Raw genomic sequence first — 19,400 nt, forward strand, 5'->3', positions numbered from 1 at the left:
AATGAGAAAACAAATAAATAAGTTCAATCACTCGGGCAGGGACATATAAATATGTGTTGCTTCCTAAAATTCAATCTAGAACCATTTATTTTTGCCCATCACATAACATATATTGTGAAAAGCATTCATCACTGTCAGTTGTATCGTTAACATCAAGGAAAAGTAGTTCAGCTTCTATTTATACATGGATTTTGGTGCGCTTGTTCAGTGTGGATCACAGGTAGCCTTAGTAATAGAGAAAGTTTCCAAAGGGAAGTGGATAATCCATTTTATCTTGAGTCTTAGTGTAAATACAGGGTAGTATTTTTTTTTTTATCCAGAGGCTGGAAGCAGCTATGGTGTGCTTTAAACAGCTTTCACAAACAATCCTTGAGGATTAGGCTTGGGTTCCCATTTTCTGTGTTGTTGACCCTTTTCACACAATTCATTGTTGTAGTAAGAGTATGCTGAAGCTTTCAAAAGGTTGCCTGGTTGGCAGAGGGACCAAGGGGAATACTTTGTTGCTAAAGGCGTGCCTTTGATATTGTAACTCCCTCACTGGGCCATGAACCCCTCCAAGGCAGCATCAGCCTTTAGTTCATTGCCAGCAATGAACTAAATTGTCTTCCCTGATCCAGGGACGTTAGAGGCCCGGGGATGTCAGAGGCGTATTGCTGGATTCACTGATGGAATATGAGTGCCTAATACAGCATAAAATAATTTTATAAAAATTAGCTGGTCTTGGTGGTTTGCGCCTGTAGGACCTAGCTACTCAGGAGCCTGAGGTGGGAGGATTGCTTGAGCCCAGGAGTTCGAGGCTGTAGTAAACCCTGATCATGCCAATGTACTCCAGCCTGGGAGACAGAGCAAGATCTAGTCTCCAAAAAAAACCAAAAACCTGTTGAATATCACATTGATTTGAAAACTTGGCAAGGAACAACTGTATCATACAAGTGGTGAGAGGTCAGTCTCAGGAGCTAGGTCAGCTGATGAAAGGCCTTGAATGCCAATCTATACATATCACGAGTCCTGTTATATTGTTCATGCATTAACAGGTAAATTAATTCACTCAGCAAACACTTAATTTTACATCTGTTATCAGCCAGGTAATCTGCCAAATGCCAGAGACACAGGTGAAAAGTATAACCTTTTCCTTCCAGGGGTATATGCTCCATGAAAAAGCCTTAAAAATAAACAAAGTGCTCTTAATAGTAATTGTGGCTGAGATAAGTATAGGATGCTCTGGAAGCATTGTAGAAGGAAAGGCACCCTCACCAAGAAGGTGCTGGGATACAGGAATTTACCTACTCAGGTCCTCTGGCAAGAGCTTGGAAGATGAAATATACAAGGGCCAACCTTCATAGAAACCTAGCCAGGGGATTGTTCAGGAGTTCAGAGAGCAAGATATGAGGAAATGAGGATCAAAATTATTAGGGTTATGGCGTGGAAATGCTGAAAATGGTCAGATCTGATATATCTTATAGAGACTTATCAAGTATCCAGAGTCAGTGGTAGGGACCATTTGACAAGGTTTGTGGAATCTTTTTGTGACCTTCTGTATTATAAACAGTTATTTATATCATCATAGAAACCAGTATGTATATTAACCGCTTTTTTGTGAATATGTGTAGAAATAGGATCTCACTATGTTGTCCAGGCTAGTCTCAAACTCAGGGTCTCAAGTAATCCTCCTGCCTCTGGGATTACAGGTATGAACACTGCACCCAGCCACTTTTCTACACATGGCTCTGGTATACTCCAAGACGTTTATGTTCTTTGGAATTGCCCTACAGAAGGTCTGCAAGTCCACTTCAGTGGGGAAATATCATGGCCTGCTCTCAGTGGGATGCTGGCATCAACATAGCTTGACTTGGTTCTAGTCTTTATCCTAAGGCTACTGCTCATTACTCCATAAGAAAAAATGTTTTATTAATGATGACTATTCTTACTGCAGTTAGGTGGCAACTCAGTGTGGTTTTGATTTGCATTTCTCTGATGATTAGTGAGACTGAGCATGTGTTCTTTCATGTGTCTGTTGGCTGCTCGTATGTCTTCTTTTGAGAAGTGTCTATTCATGTCTTTTGACCACTTTTTAATGGGATTGTTTTTTTCCTTTTGGCATGTTTGAGTTCCTTGTAGATCCTGGATGTTAGGTCTTTGTCAGATATGCAGTTGGCAAATATTTTTTCCCATTCTGTGGGCTGTCTCCCTACTCTCTTGATAGTGTCTTTTGCTTTGCAGAAGCTTTTCAGTTTGATGAGGTCTCACTTGTCTATCTTATCTCTTATGGCAAGGACTTTTGGGATTTTGATCAGGAATTGGTTACCTACCCAATCTCTGTAAGGGTATCTCCTCCATTTTCTAAGATTCTTAAAACCACATTGAGATACCACCTAACTCCAGTAAGAATGACCATTATTTGTTTTTTGTTTTGTTTTTTTGAGTTGGAATCTCGCTCTGTCACCCCAGACTGGAGTGCAGTGGCCGCTCCTGGCCACCGCAGCCTCGACCTGTTGGGCTCCGGCGATCCTTCCACCTAAGCCTTCCAAGTAGCTGGAACTACAGGCGCGCACTACCATGCCCGGCTCTTTTTGATTTATTGTAGAGATGAGGTCTCGCCAAGTTGCCCAGGCGGGTCTCGAACCCGCGGGCTCAGGCAATCGACTCACCTCAGCCTCCCAAGGCGCGGGATTACAGGATGAGCCACCGAGCCCGGCTTCTTAACCCGTTTAAAAGTGTCTACAGTTGAGTAACGGAGGACTTCCCAAAATTCCTTGTGTAGACAAGCTCCAGCGCCATTCCATTCTTTGTCCTATTTTCTTTCCTATTTCCCTAACCTTTCACCCATAAAACTTTTTTAACAAAGTGTTTGATCAGCTCTGACTAATCTCCAGGTATAGAAATGTTGCGATGACCCAAAGGGAGAGCAAAGAGATGTGCTCCTGTAACCCAGTCCATTAGCTGAGAGGGTATTCCAGAAAAGTGTCCCTGTGCTCTGTGGTAAGAAACAAGGCATGGATTTACATGATCAGGGTTTATGTTTCAGGGCCCTTACTGTCATGTGACTGGATTAAGTCACTTAACCCCACTGTGCCTCAGACTCCCCACTGGTAAAATGATGATTCTTCTATGGAACAGTTGGGTGGTGGTACAATAAGTACAAAGATTATTTTGCACAAAACATGAAAAAAGTCCAGTGGTTTTATTTATTTATTTATTTTATTTTATTTTATTTATTTATTTATTTTGAGTTGGAGTCTCACTGTCGCCCAGACTAGAGTGCAGTGGCCACTCCCGGCCACCACAGCCTCGATCTGCTGGGCTCCGGCGATCCTTCCGCCTCAGCCTTCTGAGTAGCTGGAACTACAGGCGGCCGCTACCACGCCTGGCTGAGTTTTTTGATTTATTGTAGAGATGAGGTCTCGCTGCCCAGGCGGGTCTCGAACCCGCGGGCTCAGGCAATCCACTCACCTCAGCCTCCCAAAGGCGCGGGATTACAGGCTGAGCCACCGAGCCCGACTTATTTATTTTTTTATTTATTGAGTGTGGGGGTCTCTCTCTGTCACCCAGATGGAAGTGCAGTGGCACAGTCACATCTTACTGCAGCCTCAAACTCCTGGACTCAAGCAATCTTTGCACCTCAGCCTCCGAAGTAGCTGGGATGACAGGTACATGGTTGTTTTTTATTTTTTATTTTTGTGCATCATGCCCAGCTATTTTTAAAAATTTTTTTGGAGAGATGAAATATCACTATGTTGCCTCGGCTGGTCTCTAACTCCTGGGTTTGAGCCATCCTCCCACCTCGGCTTCCCAAAGTGCTGGGATTACTGGCGTGAGCCCCTGCACCCACCCTGAGTGATTATATTTAAAGAATCATTATAACCAATGATTTCTCTAACTTGGAAATCAGAGTACCTGAAAAACAACCCCTTCCTTCATTGGTCTATTATGAGCCTAAATCCAGAGGCTCCTAATTGCCAATGACAAAGGATTATTTTTCTCCCTCTTTTCAGAGACTAAGAACTTACGTGTTGCAGCTTTCCTTTATGTATTTGGGGTCTGAAGCACAACTGGACTCCCAATTGTTTTTTTACTGGAAGACCAGCTGATACAGTCAGTCATTCATTTTGTAAATCCTTAGAGGTACCTGCTATTGGCAGAGCACAAGCATGGCTGCTGTGGGGGTTAGAGAAACTCAGATAGCCTGCCTTGGCTCCCGATATCTCGAGGACATCTGGGCAGAATCCTCAGACTCCCTCTAGTCAGTTTTCATTCTCTGCTTTTTCTCACTCCGATTCTGAGCTGCCAGGTATTATACTGAATGAAGTCTTTAAAGAGTGATGCCCGGCTAGAATTTGATGGCCTTTTCTCAAGTCTCCAAGACTCGGTAGGGTTGCTGGGAGCTGTGGTCAAGGCCAGCAGTCATCCCAATGCCGAGGTCCCAATTGTGCCAGGGTGGAACTCTTGGGGGGGGTGTGGGGAAGACGGGTGGGGATAGGGAGAACTGGTGACAGTCCCCCAGGTGCAGTAAATGCATCACATTTCCATGCACATTGACACAACAGACTCCAGGGTGAGCCATCCAAAGCACACAGCATGAAAGAAGGAAGCTTGATGGGGGAGGTGGCTGCTTCTGGGTCTTCAGACTGAGAAAGTGTCAGGTTTGATGACAGTGATGAAAATGTGTTTTCTCTCTCCTTTCCTGAGCCTCAGCCCCAGGGCTCCTAAAATTAACTGTGGTGGGTATGGATTACGTGTTCAGGGAGTGGGAGGCCCAGAGAAGTGTCTTGGCACTCCTCCCTGTGACACACATGGTGACTGCCAGGAAGCTGGGAGCCGGGGCGCCACTGGCCTTCCCGTAGGCCTGGCGTGGGGCTGACGGGAGTGCCAGCCGGCTCACTGGTTCTTCAGGCCGTCTTCCAGAGTTTTTATGCGATGACCTGCAAGTTTTGTCAAGTACCACCTTGCTGGAAGCCCTGACAGTGGTTTCTGAGGTGAGGGAAAAGCACTCAAATTGAGAAAACATTTGGTTTGCCTCAGGCAACTGGATTTAGGGGAGAAGATGCCAGCCCCTTTCCCGTTTGCCCAGGGATTTTGGACAGTATTTTTCCCTGAGGCTGAAAGACATGCTTTTCCCCCACCCTGACCAAAGTAGCTGTTTGCTAAATATTTCAGAGGGTGATGATGGTGTTTAAGAGCTGCCGCAATTCCAGTGTTTTGGGTTGCAAAACACCCCTACCCTTCCTGCCAAGAATAAGGTTAGAGTTCAGGAAAAAGAGAAATATAACGAAAACCTAAGTCAGAGACCTTCCCCCAGGGTTGACCTTTCTCATTTCTCCTGGCTGTTGGGGGCCCCACATGGGAGAATCATCATCTACACTGCTCATCGCCACTGACTTTAAACCCAGGTTAATCCCAAGGAGACAGAGAACACTTGTGCAGACTTCATACATCTCCCTAAAAGTTGCATATTTATCTAACAGCAGTAGGAAGAAAACACTGATTTTTTTTTCCTCACACCCATTTGATTCATAAAGCTAGAGCTTGCCAGTATAACAATTGGAAGTTCCTTGATTTCCAAGATGTTAAATCTTGACAGTGAAGAGATTTAGAGAAGCTGGAATGATTAGAAACACTGAAGCTACTGGATTATTAAGAATGCCTCTTAATAGGCCAGGTGTGGTGACTCACACCTATAATCCCAGCACTTTGGGAGGCGGAGGCTAGAAGATTGCCTGAGCCCAGGGGTTCGAGACCAGCCTGAGCAACTTGGTGAGCCCTCATCTCTACAATAAATCAAAAAAATTAGCTGAACGTGATGGTGTGTGCTTGTAGTTCCAGCTAGTTGGAAGACTGAGGCAGAAGGCTCACCTGAGCCCAGCAGGTTGAGGCTGCGGTGGCCAAGAGCATACCACTGCACTCTAGCCTGGGCGACAGGGTGAGACTACAACTCAAAAAAAAAAAAAGAATATCTCTTATTAGAGAGAGAGAGAGAGAGAGAGAAACAAAATGAGTGAAATTAAAACTTACTGGTACTCAGTTCTGAACTTCTGTGTTCAAACTATCAGCCCTCTCTCCATTTTCCCACTGTGATCAAAATCATAGCAGTGGGGTCCATGGAAACTTAGAAACAAAACCACAGCCATTTATATTTAAATAGCTAGGAGAAAAAGAAGACAATATGTGCAACAGAGCTGAATTCATCGCAAGGGAAGTGTTTCTCTCCATAGGGATATAACTTTCATGATCATTGCTTATGAGCTATGGAATGAAGTGGCATGTTATATTGAGAAGCAAGATGCTGTCATACTTTTTGATATTTAGCAGATCACCCCGTGTCCTCAGCTTGGGGAAATAATGAGAATGAGTGCCCTTTTCTTTGCCAGCATTTGCCTCTTTTTATACTAATCTCAGCTGAATTGAACAATTTCTCTACTCTGTACAAAATAATGCTCCTCTTTGTATTCACTTGATATACAACTCGAGGGCATTAAATTTTTGCAAATACAGATCTGGGAATATCTTGAATGATTTATGCACAGACTTGAGAAATTGGTCAAAAAACAAAAATCCATTAAGCAATTAATGCTTTGTTTTAAGGTAAAATTGTCATTCTTGCAGATATCTAAAACTTCAGCTACACTAAGAGCAGAGTGAGATGTAACATTTACTTTAAATGTTCAATGGATTTTATTAATTATGTTGCCTTGGCTTTCAAATTGCTTGGAGGATAATTATTTAAAAGACAAATACATATAGAATGAAGTCATGCTACTGTGTTCTTAATGCGGTGATAATTTTGATCCCAGAGTGAAGCTGGAGGGAATTATGGGTTGTCCCAGCTCAATCTCAGCATTAAGATTGCATTTAATCAAATGTGTGAATTTAACCCCAGGTGGCATTCAGGCGGTCGAAATTAGTTGTCGGTGCTTTAGAATTCCATTTTCTTTTAATTCTTAGGGCAATCAAGATTGTTTTCAAATTTCCTCTCATTGTTTAAATGAATTGTCCTGAAGTTTAAAAGTATAGGAACCTGAAATACAAGTTAGAAAACAGAAGAATTTTTAGATATATCTTTCTTTCCAACAAATATTTAGTTCTCATTGCTGGCTTTGCCTGTTAATACCTTAGTCCTATTTCATGCGCACATGCACACACACGCATACACATACACACACATCCTCCTTCCTTCTTTCCTTCCTCCCTTCCTTTTTTTCTTTCCTTTTTGAAAGATTAAATTCTTTTTACCCACAGGAAAACATCTTGGCATAACTAGGAATAAGGGAGCCATTTTTTCCCCCAGAGGACAAATTAAATTTATCCCAAAGAACAAATGTACTTGAGACAAATATAAAATAAATGTCTCACCTTCAAAAGATTTTAAGAAAGTTTGGAGAGTGACATCAGGGAGAAAATGAGCTCGAAGTCTTTTGATATTTTTTTTCCTGGAAAGAAAAAATAAAGCAAAGCTTTGCGAGTTGTTAAAAGCCTATTGCTTATGGGTATTATTATAGCAGCCAGAATGGGCAGTCTTAAATATTTAAAAGATTTAATATTTTATTAAATATTTATGTCATTGTATTATAACATTAATATTTTTATTAAACATTAATATTTAATATTAACATGCAAATGTTTAAGATAGTTAATATTTAAATGTTAAAGAAATATACCCTCATTTTAAAAATGATCGGTTTGGCACCTTTTCCCATTTAGCTGAAGGAGTTGGTTTCCAGTCATTTGCTTGCTTTTTATGTCTTCTCCTTCATAGTTGCTTTTAAATTCATACTTCTTTCACTGTGTGCTTTGATTGTGGACTAGTCATTAACCATTACAATGTTGGACATGCCATGTTATTAGTCTGGGAGAATGCATCACCTAGCACGTGGGATTTATTGACTTTATTCTACTTTAAACCTCTGCAGTTGATGGAACTACTGCTCCTGCTTGTATCTACATTCCAAGTTCTTGACCTGTGTCAACAACTACTTTGATTTCCTGTATTTGTCCATTTCAGTTGTAGATTCTGTATTTTTTTACTTCTGAGATTTAGCCTGGTAGATGGAGGAAATGGTTCCATCTCAAAAGATAAAAGCCTATAGGAATGGGTTTCGAGTATAGGAAGGTCAGAGAAGTGGTCAATAATATATTAAAAACATAGTATTATATAAAGAAAGAACATATCCTTATTAATATTTTTACATGCTGTTCATTGCTGGTAATGTAATCATCCTTGTGCTACAGTCTATCTGTTGTTGAAATACAAAATATTTTATTATAAGTTGGTAGGATTAAGCCTAGATTTCTGGCTCTTTTTTCCCCCTACCCCCTTCTGCTTAAAATTTGCTGCTATTTTTGTTTAGTAAGTAGAAAACTTAGACATCATGCCTCATCAAGAAATGTGTGAGCACAAAGTAGAAATAACTGTCTGCACTTGTTTATTGAGGGCCTATTACCAAGTGTTGCCTTTGGTACTAGGGAAACTACAACTTAGTTTCTTCTCCTCCAAGCTGGTGGAGGAAACATGCAATTAAAACACAAGCTACTAAGTAATGCAGCAGCCTGCATTTGTGTGGCATGCTATAGTTTGACTCTCTGAACAATACAGGTAATTCCATTTCATAAATGAGAATATAGAATACCAAGGATTTATGCGATTTGCCCAAAGTGGCCAGAGGAGTGATTGACAGTACTCCACCAAGAACTTGGGTGTGGTAGTCCCTTTCTGTTCTTCTGCACTGCCCACCTGTGGTGTGGTCTAGCCCAGTTCCACCTGCTATCATGGAGTGAAACACACAAAGAGAAGAGCACACAAAGAGATGTGGAGATAGAGCACCTGAAATAGTGGCTTTGTTTTTAGGAAACTTAATGTAATGTTAAATTGTATTACAAGATTTGTCCAATAGCAGGTATTATTTCCTTTTTTTTATAGGGTTGTAGAGGTGGTAATGTCTGAGATCAAAGGATTAAGTAACTGTCTTCTGGTTCCTAGTACATACAGTGTTCTACATCTGCTGCTATACTCCATTATATTTTATGCCTTATGTTTGAATCATTCATACTTAGGATCCTTTCTATCCTAGAGATCATATTATCCTTTCTCTGCTGTTTAGATTGCATTGATTGAATCTGTGATTTTTACTGCACAGTTGAAAGAACAGAATGGGCATCAAAGCCCTCCTAATAAACCAGTTCATACTGGCAGTTCACAAGGGTGCTACTTCTAGATCTGGGCAAGGGAGTCCTTTGCCTAGGGCCTCATGCTTTAGAGGACCTTACTTGTTCCCTCTTTCAATTGAATTCGTCCCTATCAGCCAAGAAGTGGGTGGAATTGTAGAGACATATTTACTCTATTTATTTGTCCACTCTGTGTCATATTCCAGATACTCAAAAGCCTAGAACTGGTTGATCAGATGGTTGAGGATTTACTTCCATGACCTGTGTGGACCTCCTTTTGGTTATTTATTTTTTCTTTCTTTTTGTCTCTCCACTGGAGGGTGAGATGCAATACCGGTAGGCCTGAGGATTGTCAAAGGCATCTGTAGTCCATGGATGAGCTGTAGACGAAAATACATAAACACACAGTTATTCTAGAACTTTTTCATTGGCTAGTCTTGTTGCCTGCAATATCTTCCCTGAGATGTTTGTGTGGCTGGTTTTGTATTATTCAAGATTCTATTCATACATCATAGCTCCTTCCTCCACCATCAGTTTCCACCTCTTATATTTTTTGCGTTATTTAACACTTTGAAAGTCTATTATATAATCTTTTATTTATTACCTGTTTATTGTCTGACTCCCCCTAGAATGGAAACAACATAAGGGCAGGAATTGGGTTGGTTTGTTCTCTGCCCTTATATAGCATCCAGACAGAGTGTGCCACAGGGGTAAAAACAGGTGACAAATTAGGGAAATTAAGTTTGTAGACGTGTGTACATAATTGTGGAATAGTTGAAGGGGAGAGATATGACGTTAATTCTCTGAGAGTGAGTAATGTAGTTAGGACAGTAACACTATGAGTTTCTCTATTAAACTATAGCAAAATTAAATTGATAACAGACGTTTCTAAACTTTTGGCTTTCATGGAGAAAGCTGGCTGAAGATGAAATTTTATGGCAGGGTTAAGTTTTTCAGTTTGGCCTGTGTTGTCTTTTGAATGTGCATGCAGTGTTTATTTCATAACTTCCCTCTAAATGACCTTACAAAAATTATATGATTCCTCTTTTTTCTGACCAGATGTATTCTCTAATATATGCTTCTGATGTTTGCAGTCATTAACTAAAATTCAAAAGGCCTGTTTTTGAAGCACATCAAGTAAAAGTTCTCCATCAAATAAAAAGTAAGGCTTTATTTCGTTCCTGAGGAGCTATCTGAAGTAAACAGAATATAAATAATTAAGGTTTTTTTCCTTAAAAAAGGAGTAAAAAAATAACAATGCCAGTATTTAGTAACTCACTAATTACAAGTTACTAAATGAACCAAAATTTAAAGTATCGTATACCTTTGTCTAAACAAGTACTCTTACTAGATTCTCTGATTTGTCCCTCCCCACTGGTTAATGCTGATTTTTTTTTTTTATCAGAGTCTCAGAAAATTTCTGGGATATGTTGCCTTGGCATTGAGGGCTGGAAGCAGCATGTCACTACTAAAATGTTTTTATCAATCTTCCATAGCAAAAAAGTTCAATATGCATATGTTCAGTATGCACGGAACTCACACTTAAAACAAAAAATCAAGACAACTCTATTGTGTTTTCAAAGTCAGATTTTTAAAAAACAACAGAGAAAGGAAATATCTTCATGTTCCTTTCCCCAGTTTTGTCAAAGATGACAAAAAAAGATAAAAAATATGGAATCCCACCTATCTTATTTAATGGCTTCATTCAAATCATGAAACAAGTAATGCAATTTATACTACACTCCTTTCTAAACACTAATTTTACATCTTCAAAGAATGACCACTCATCAACCAGAACATCACCTCTCTATTGTTTTAAACAGATTTTTATTTCCAATTAAACAAGAAAATTAGACTATCTAGATAAAATTTCAGACCTAGAAGAAAGAGATTCGAGGCATATTTATTTAGTCTACTCTCCCTCGTTTTATAGATTAAAAAGGCCCACAAAGCAAATTTTCGGCAATAGCTAAGCTCCCCCAATTTCCATTCCTTTCTTTTGTTACCTGACTCAGCTTTTCTCAATATGTATGTCATGTTAAAACATAATATAAACTCATTTAAGGTACTTTGAATACCATTTTTCTCATTACTGTTTTTTAAAGAAATATGTGGTAATTTAGGCATTTAGTTGTATTTGAAATTGTTGTTTGATTATGTGATAGTAATTAACCGTGGAACAGACAAACATTTGTTAAAACATTTAATTGTTGGTGTAGATAACATATTCCCATGGTTCAAAGTTAACAGTATAACTTGCTGTGCAGTAAAAAGATCTTCCCCACATCGCTGTATCTTAGTCATCACCTAGTTTCCACCTCCCCAGAAAGCAACCAGTTATCAATTTGTGTGTGTGTGTGTGTGTGTGTGTGTGTGTGTGTAGAATCACTTCAGAGAAATGCAAAAATGGTAGCAAGCTTTATAAACTGTGTGTATTTTGCTTTTCCCCCCACTTTATATAATGGAGATGATTTCCTGTCAGTGCATAGCATGCATTTTATTCTTTTATGCTTGCATTGTACGGATCTGTCTTATTTAATTAATTAATCCTTATTGATGTATATTTACATTGGCTACAGTTTTTAGTTCTCACTAGCAGTGCTTCAGTAAATAATCTTGCATATTCACTGTTAATAAATATGTAGGATAAACTCCTAAAAGCAGAATTACTTCTTTTGTCACTTTTTAAGGTCTTGTCCGATTTAGGTTTATGTACAAATTTGCATTCCCCTCACCCTTTATGTGAGAATGACTGTTTTCTCATGCCCTCACTAACACCATATTATCAACCTTTAAGCAGGTTATATCCGAAAGGTGGAAAGTGGTATCATGGTTTAGATTAAATTTGCTTTTGTCTTAACATGTATGACACTAGGCTTATTTTTACATGTTTAAGAAACTTGGTTTACCTTTTCAGAGGTTTTTGTATCCCTATCCCTTGTCCATTTTCCTATTTAATTGTTTGCTTATTAATTGTAGAATCTCTTTGTATATTAGGGAAATAGTCTTTTGTTCATGGTAGAATCTGTAAACTGTTCCCTGTTTGTCTTTTGTCTTGCTTTTGATTTTTCTTTTGCCATATCAAACTCAAGTTATTTTTATGTGGTCAAATTTATTAACTTTTCTCAATCACCTTTTTTTTTTCTTTGACTTGGGAGTCTCATCCTGTCTCCCAGGCTGGAGTGCAGTGGCACAATCACAGCTCACCACAGCCTCGACCTCCTGGGGTCTGGTGATACTTCCACCTCAGCCCCAAGTATCTGGGACTACAGACATGTGCCACCATGTCTGGCTAATTTTTTTAATTTTTAGTTTTTATAGAGAAGAGGTCTCACTGCGTTTCCTAGGCTGGTGTCGAACTCCTGGACTCAGGCGAGACTCCCACCTGTCTCCCAGAGTGCTGGGATTATAGGTGTGAGCCACCACATCAGTCTAAATCACCTTTTAAAATTTGTATTATACTTGGACAAGCATCTTCTACTCTAAGATAATTTTTAAAATCTCTTATATTTATTATAATACTTTTACACTTAAGTATTTGATGCATTTGAAATTGATCCTGAACTAAGATGTGAGTATGGCTTCAACTTTTTTTTTTCCAGTTGGTTATTGTTTCAACGCCATTGGTGAAGTGATTTGTTTTGCCTTGATGATTTAGGGTAGCATTATTATCATATAATATATTCTTATATGTTTGGGATCAACTTCTTACCTCTCTGTTCTATTTCTTTGCTAGATCTTAGACATTTGCTACTAGTATATCTGCAGAGCTGATTTCTTCTCACTGCAGGATACATTTTTAAAACAATACCACAATTTATTTCTTATTAATATTTACATAACAATATATAATATATTCAAATGATGAATCTTTTTTATTTCTCCTGATGCCTTCCTCATGTACAGTATCAGAAAACTGGTAAATTCCAAAATAATGAGATACAAGTTCTGCTGAGATTGTGAGAGCAGGCTTCCCATAATTGTCAAGTAATGTGTTTTGGATCTTGTGAAAGTGGGCATCTTTAGACAAAGTTCTTTTTATTTTTTATTTTTATTTTTTTTTTGAGTTGGAGTCTCACTCTGTCACCCAGACTGCAGTGCAGTGGCCGCTCCCAGCCACCGCAGCCTCGACCTGCTGGGCTCCAGTAATTCTTCCGCCTCAGCCTTCCAAATAGCTGGAACTACAGGCGCGCGCTGCCACGCCCAGCTAATTTTTTGATTTATTGTAGAGATGAGGTCTCGCCAAGTTGCCCAAGTGAGTCTCGAACCCGCGGGCTCAGGCAATCCACTCACCTCAGCCTCCCAAAGCGCGGGATTACAGGCTGAGCCACCTAGCCCGGCTTGTTCTTTTTATTTTTATTTTTTTATTTTTTATCTTAATGTAAAGATGTGGGATACAATTCAGGGTTAGGTATACAAACACTGATCATGTAGGTATCCCTGTTAATGAGGTATGCCCCTCCCTGCCCTAGCAGTTTCCCTCAAGAAGCAAATGCACAATGCTTACTTGGACTGTGGTCCAAGGAAGGAGAGCACTGCTAGTAAGAGGGAGGAGGGAATGTCCTTAAAACCATGTTGCACTAGCATGTTGAGATCAATGGGAGCTAGACCGATTCCTTTTTTTTTTTTTTTTTCTATCCCTGCCTACTCCTCCCTAGACTGATTTTAAAGGTCTTGAAGTTTTTACACTCTGGATTAACTATAGTTCCTTAATGTATAGGAAATAGAACTTTCAGAAGTTAAACCAGTGAGGCAAAGCACACCATTATTACTTTCTCCTGGGCTGACCATTAGTTTTATGAAAATGAATTTTTAAGCATCTTTTCTTTGCCTTGGGCTTCTTTGGCAAGAAGTAAAATCTGTATAATGCATTACCTCTGACTTTTTTCTTAAAGAGCTCAAGGATAGACATATGGATAATAGTTTAAAAATATAAGTATGGTCTTTCCAGTCACAGAAACCTTCCAATCCAAGAGGTGCTTTTCCCGCTTTCCAAAAAATATAGGGCTATATATTCATACCCATAAAGCACCAAGGCAAAATACATGGTATTTGACACTAAAAAAAACCCCTCTGACCTTTTCTTGAGTATTGCAGCCCTGTGATCAGACAGAGTGACTTGTCATCAAATCTAGATGCCAAGTTGCTGTGTCACCTTCTAGCCACCAAGCCCTGTAACTAAGCATTTTTGATTGGTATAATTATAGAAGAGATGCTGTTTAGTAAGATATTTTGTTCTATTTTCATACCTAGAGTTCATGTAGGAAAATGGTTGTCACTTGGTTTTCTCACATACTTATTTCATTTGTGTGTTTGAATGTGGGCACTGGGAGGAGTGCATACTTACAGGTTCCTGGTAAAAATAGTTATCTGTACTCACCCTAGTAGAGATGCTTCTGACTGCTGGAAGTCTCTTTATTGAGTCCCTACTGGGAGAAAGTTGACACTTTCTGGTTGTGCACACATATAGGTTGGCAGTTTGGAATTTATGAAGACTTCATTAGGAAAGGCACTGCCAATATAGGATTAGTTTTGAAAAGAGTTCTGTCTAAACAGATCTGCAACCTTCTTTTATCAACCGTGCAAATATGAACTAGTTCAACCTTATTGGGATAAGACTTATAGACAGTAACATAAGGATTGCAAATATAAGTTGTGTAGTCAAAATTGTCATAAATGGCCTGAGTAATACAGAGATAGGGCCTGTGTCAAATGTCATTCATAGAGATAATGATATTTTTTATAAAGTGGTGAACTGGGGACTACTTTCTGCATTTCCCTGGTAAAATGTTAAGTGCCTCAAAGGTAAAGACAATTCTCTCTCATCTTTATCTTCTCAGCACAGTGCCTGGCACTTTGCTTATCGAATGAATCAATGACTGAATGAAATTCATTCCTTAGATTGTTTGAAATGAAGAGGATAAACTGTTTTTTGGAAATAGAAAATGTATATGGATGACCATACTTGCTGTGCCACATTGATTGAGAAGAGTACTTAGGGATCCTTTCTTCTCCAGTTTCTTTTTTTTTCTTTTTTGAGTGAGAGTCCCACTGTTGCCCAGACTAGAGTGTGGTGGCATGATCATGATCATAGATCACGGCAGTCTTCACCTTCTGGACTCAGGTGTTGTTTCTGCTTCAGCCTTCTGAGTAGCTGGGACTATAGGCACATGCCACAGTGCCCAGCTTCCTTTTTTTTTCCTTTCTTTTTTTTGTCGAGACATTGCTATGTTTCCCAGGCTGGTCTCAAACTCTTGAGCTCAAACGATCCTCCCACCTCGGCCTCCTAAAGTGCTGAGATTACAGGAATGAGCTACTACACCCAGCCTCCAATAATTTTTTAATAGAGTAGGCAAGAGAGGTTTAGAAACCTTAACTGAATGGTGGATATGGAATTACAGCAGTGGACTCCAGGATTCCTCTCCTCCCCACTCATGTCTTAATTCCCTTGTGGAGAGCAGGGATAAAAGATCCAACAAAATATTTCAGAACATTTTGACTCAGTTATTACCAGCAGAAATCAAACACAGGAGCATTTAGGAACAAATTGAAGCCTGCCGCCAGGGTTGATGCTGCAGTTGAGACACGCCTTCAGAATTGGAACATGCTTATTTTCGTGTTGCCATAATGATGGACTGTTTTAAAGAAAATAATCTTACACATTACCCCTACCATTATATAGATCCTGTAGTAAACTCAAGATTCCTGGTTACTTTGTTTAAACAGAGGTCATGACTAAATATTAAGACTTTTCTAAAAAAAAAAAAAAAATTTAACCGAGCATGGTAACGTACACCTGTAGCTCTGGCTACTTGGCAGTCTGAAGCAGAAGGATCCCTGGAGCCCAACAGGTTGTCACTGGGGTGGCTGTGAGCGTGCTACTGCACTCCAGCCTGGGCGACCGAGTGAGACTCCAACTCAAAAAATAAAAATAAAAAAAAGACTTTTCTCAAATGTAGCATGTTTGAATTTTAGATCTGGCAAGGAGCCCATGACTTAGGAGACGGAGTGCCTTCAATTTTGTTTTAGGCTTCAGCTTTTCTGATTCCACAAATAGTGCTTTTCTGCCATACTATATTGTAGAAAGCCATCTTTTAAAAAACTGTGGTCCTGGAGTGTTTGAGCCCCGAATGTTTAAAAAATTTGATGTGTTGGATAAGTCGAGGATTGTAAACTGTGCACATAGGTCAAATTCAGCTTGTTTTTATACGTAAAGTTTTATGTATTTGTCTATGTCTGTGCTGCTACTATGGCAGAATGAGTAACTGCAACAGAGAACATGTGACTTCCAAACCTAATATATTGAGTATCTGGACCTTTATAGAGAAAGTTTGCCTTACTTTATCTCTTAGTATAAGGTAAGGATGAAAAATTACCTTAAAACATAACACTACTAGTTTATAATAAAATGTGAGTAAAATATGCTTCCTGAAAAAGCTAAAAGGTTAGGTTGTTCTTGAGAGATAGAAATGATTTGCTCATAAAAAAATCAAAATACCTGCTTGCATTGCATTAAAAATGTACAAAATTGGGTTTCTAAGGAATTTCTAATCTCCTAGACTCTGAGATTTTAGTTGCCTGTGGCTTAAATAGCATCTACTCAAGATGGGAAATGCCTCTGACTGTCATTTATGTTGTGCTAACCTTGATGGAACTTGAACACTCACCCAATGTTCTTCTTGGCAGGTGGAATGGATCCAACAGCAAGTGGTAAAAAAACGGACAAAGAGGGATTATGACCTCAGTCGTGCCCAGTCTACCTACTTCAATGATCCCAAGTGGCCAAGCATGTGGTATATGGTAAGCTTGCTAAGGAACCCCAGCCTGGGGCCATGTCATCCAGTTTTGCATTGCATCAAGAGCATCTGTTGGACCCAGAAGACACAGAAATATTAACCAGGGGCTTTTTCCCATTTCAAGACCCACCATTTCAGAGTGACCAATGGCCTGTGATGCTTTCTGTATCTTTTTTTGAACTGAGCTCTTTGGTTTTAATAAGGAAATAGAGAAGGGTGCTCTGATGCACTGAAATTCTGCTTGAATGCTTGCTTTGTACTGTAGCTTTCTAAATTTGGGTCACAGGATAAAAAAATACATAAACATATACACACACTTAGACCTATCGTTAATCATGCTCATCTCTGACACACGTTGACTCCACCTTGAGCCAGTTCTGTTAATGGATACTGGTTCTTGGACATCATTGAACTGACTCTACAGGTAAGTAACAGAGTACTGACTTAGGTCGTCCAATGTGTGCCCTCTCACTTGAGGTAATAGCTTTTAAAAGTAAAACAGGAAAAAAAACTAGTTGGAATGGAAAGTGTTTGACTTCATGGTTCAGTGGCTCAAGCAAAAGATTTTTCAGTGAGGGAAACTTACTTAACATGTTGGGAAGAGTCATCCACCAGTTCACTTGGCATGGCCTCCTTTGAAAATGTACATCTCTGGTTTTAGGGTTTTTAGGTTCATGAGCGCTGAGAAGTGAATTAGAATATGTTACTTATTTGCTCTGTAATGGGTAAAACACCGTTTACTTTTCTCTTTCTCAAAAATTTTTATGGCTAAACATTGCTAGTATATTTTTTGCCGTACAACTTTATTTTTGTAATCTCTGTCCCTGCTTCTTTACAAAATGTCTCCGAACTGAAGGAAGGACATGAGTCCAGGGCATTTCCCATACCTACCGCATGCACTGCTGGCTGCTTGCCTTTTGTGCCTTCTGCCTGGAGTGTGTGACCTCTGCCCTTCCCCGCTTTCTTTGGTTGAGACCCTTCAGTCTTTTGGAGCCCACCTCCGAGGCTGAATGCTCCAGAAGGTGTCTCCCCTGTGTCCCCATCTCCTCCTTTTCCCTTCCTCTGGCCTCCTGGGCACTCTGTACCTGCTGCTTATGGTATTCATCACTAGGCACTTTGTATTCTAGTTATTAATATTGTTTTTTAATCTCTTCTGTTAGACTGGGGGGGGTGTCGCTTGAAGGTAGACTCTGCATCTTTTTTTTGTAATTTTTTTTTTTTTTTGAGTCAAGGTGTCACTCTGTTGCCCAGGCTAGAGAGCAGTGGCATGATCATGGCTCATGCCCTCATGTTAACCTTGATCACCTCAGGCTCCCAAGTAGCTGGGAAGACAGGTGCATGCCACCATGCCTGGCTAATTTTTTTTTTTTTTTGAGTTTTTTTGTAAAGACAAGGTTTTGGCTATGTTGCCCAGGCTGGTCTCAAACTCTTGGACTCTAGCAGTCCTCCAGTTCCAGCCTCCCAAAGTTCAGAATTATTAGTGTGGGCTACCACACCAGCCCAGGATCTGCATCTTAATGATTCTTCATGTCCTCCCAGGCACCTAACTCAGCATTTGGCAAGGCTAGAAATTTGTGTTTCTTTTGAGGTGGGTGAATGTGACTGGTATTTCTCCCAACTTTTTTTTTTTTTTGGTCTCATCCAAAAGTGGAAGTTTATGGAAATATTTTGTACCCCAAACAGGATTTTACACAGAAATCATACTTATGTTTAAAGAGAAAAAAGGAGGAGCCGTCAAACTAAGTTCAATGGGAGGTGGGAATCTAAACATCGTTGAGGTAGGAATCACCTGAAGGGACAATAAGACACAAGAGAGCTTGTTAGCCCCAAGACCAAGAAAAAGTGACCCACAAGGGAAGGCATTGGAGTAAGTGTTGGCAGGATCTAAGGAGCTTAGTCTGCACTGAAAAGGGTAAGAATATGATGGGATTAAGAGATAGGATGGAGGTGAAACTGCCTCTACACTACTGCTTATAAAACCAGGGTGAGGAACTGAGTACCACATGTTCTCACTCATTAACGGACTTAGAACAATTATCATAATACTATGAGAAAGGGATTGGCCATAGTGGGAAACTGCCAAGGGAGGGGGGCATACCTCATCAACAAGGATACTGCATAATGAACATTTGTATCCCTAACCCTGAATTGTACCCCACATCTTTAAGATAAAAATAAATAAAAGTTAAAACAAAAACCAGGGTGAGGGAGACTCTCCTTGCCTTCCATTTCTTCTCGTAACAAAGAGCCAAAGTGCTGTCTGCGCTTGTCCCACTGGATGGTGGAGCTATGTGGCAGCTTTCCTTGACCAGTGCAGGCTGGATCTAGTAGGAACCATGGCCAAAGCTCTAGCCCCTTGGCTAAACCTGGTGACTGGAAGTTTCAGTGCTTGCGTGGTGAGACCTTGTCACTCCCAAGAGCTGCTGCTATTTAGTTGGAATTTCTCTT

General features: G+C 39.9%; 1 protein-coding gene across 1 annotated transcript in view; it reads left to right on the top strand.

Annotated features, from left to right (window-relative positions):
• Window positions 1-19,400, top strand: part of PCSK5 (proprotein convertase subtilisin/kexin type 5) — a 467,206-nt gene that overhangs the window by 78,097 nt on the left and 369,709 nt on the right. The window contains exon 5 of the mRNA XM_021707170.1: window positions 16,843-16,956. Coding sequence (XP_021562845.1) covers window positions 16,843-16,956 — 114 coding nt within the window. The remainder of the gene's footprint in view (window positions 1-16,842; window positions 16,957-19,400) is intronic.

Source organism: Carlito syrichta, unplaced genomic scaffold, assembly GCF_000164805.1.
Source record: "Carlito syrichta isolate Samal-C Ts95f unplaced genomic scaffold, Tarsius_syrichta-2.0.1 Scaffold316420, whole genome shotgun sequence".
Lineage (NCBI taxonomy): Eukaryota > Metazoa > Chordata > Mammalia > Primates > Tarsiidae > Carlito > Carlito syrichta.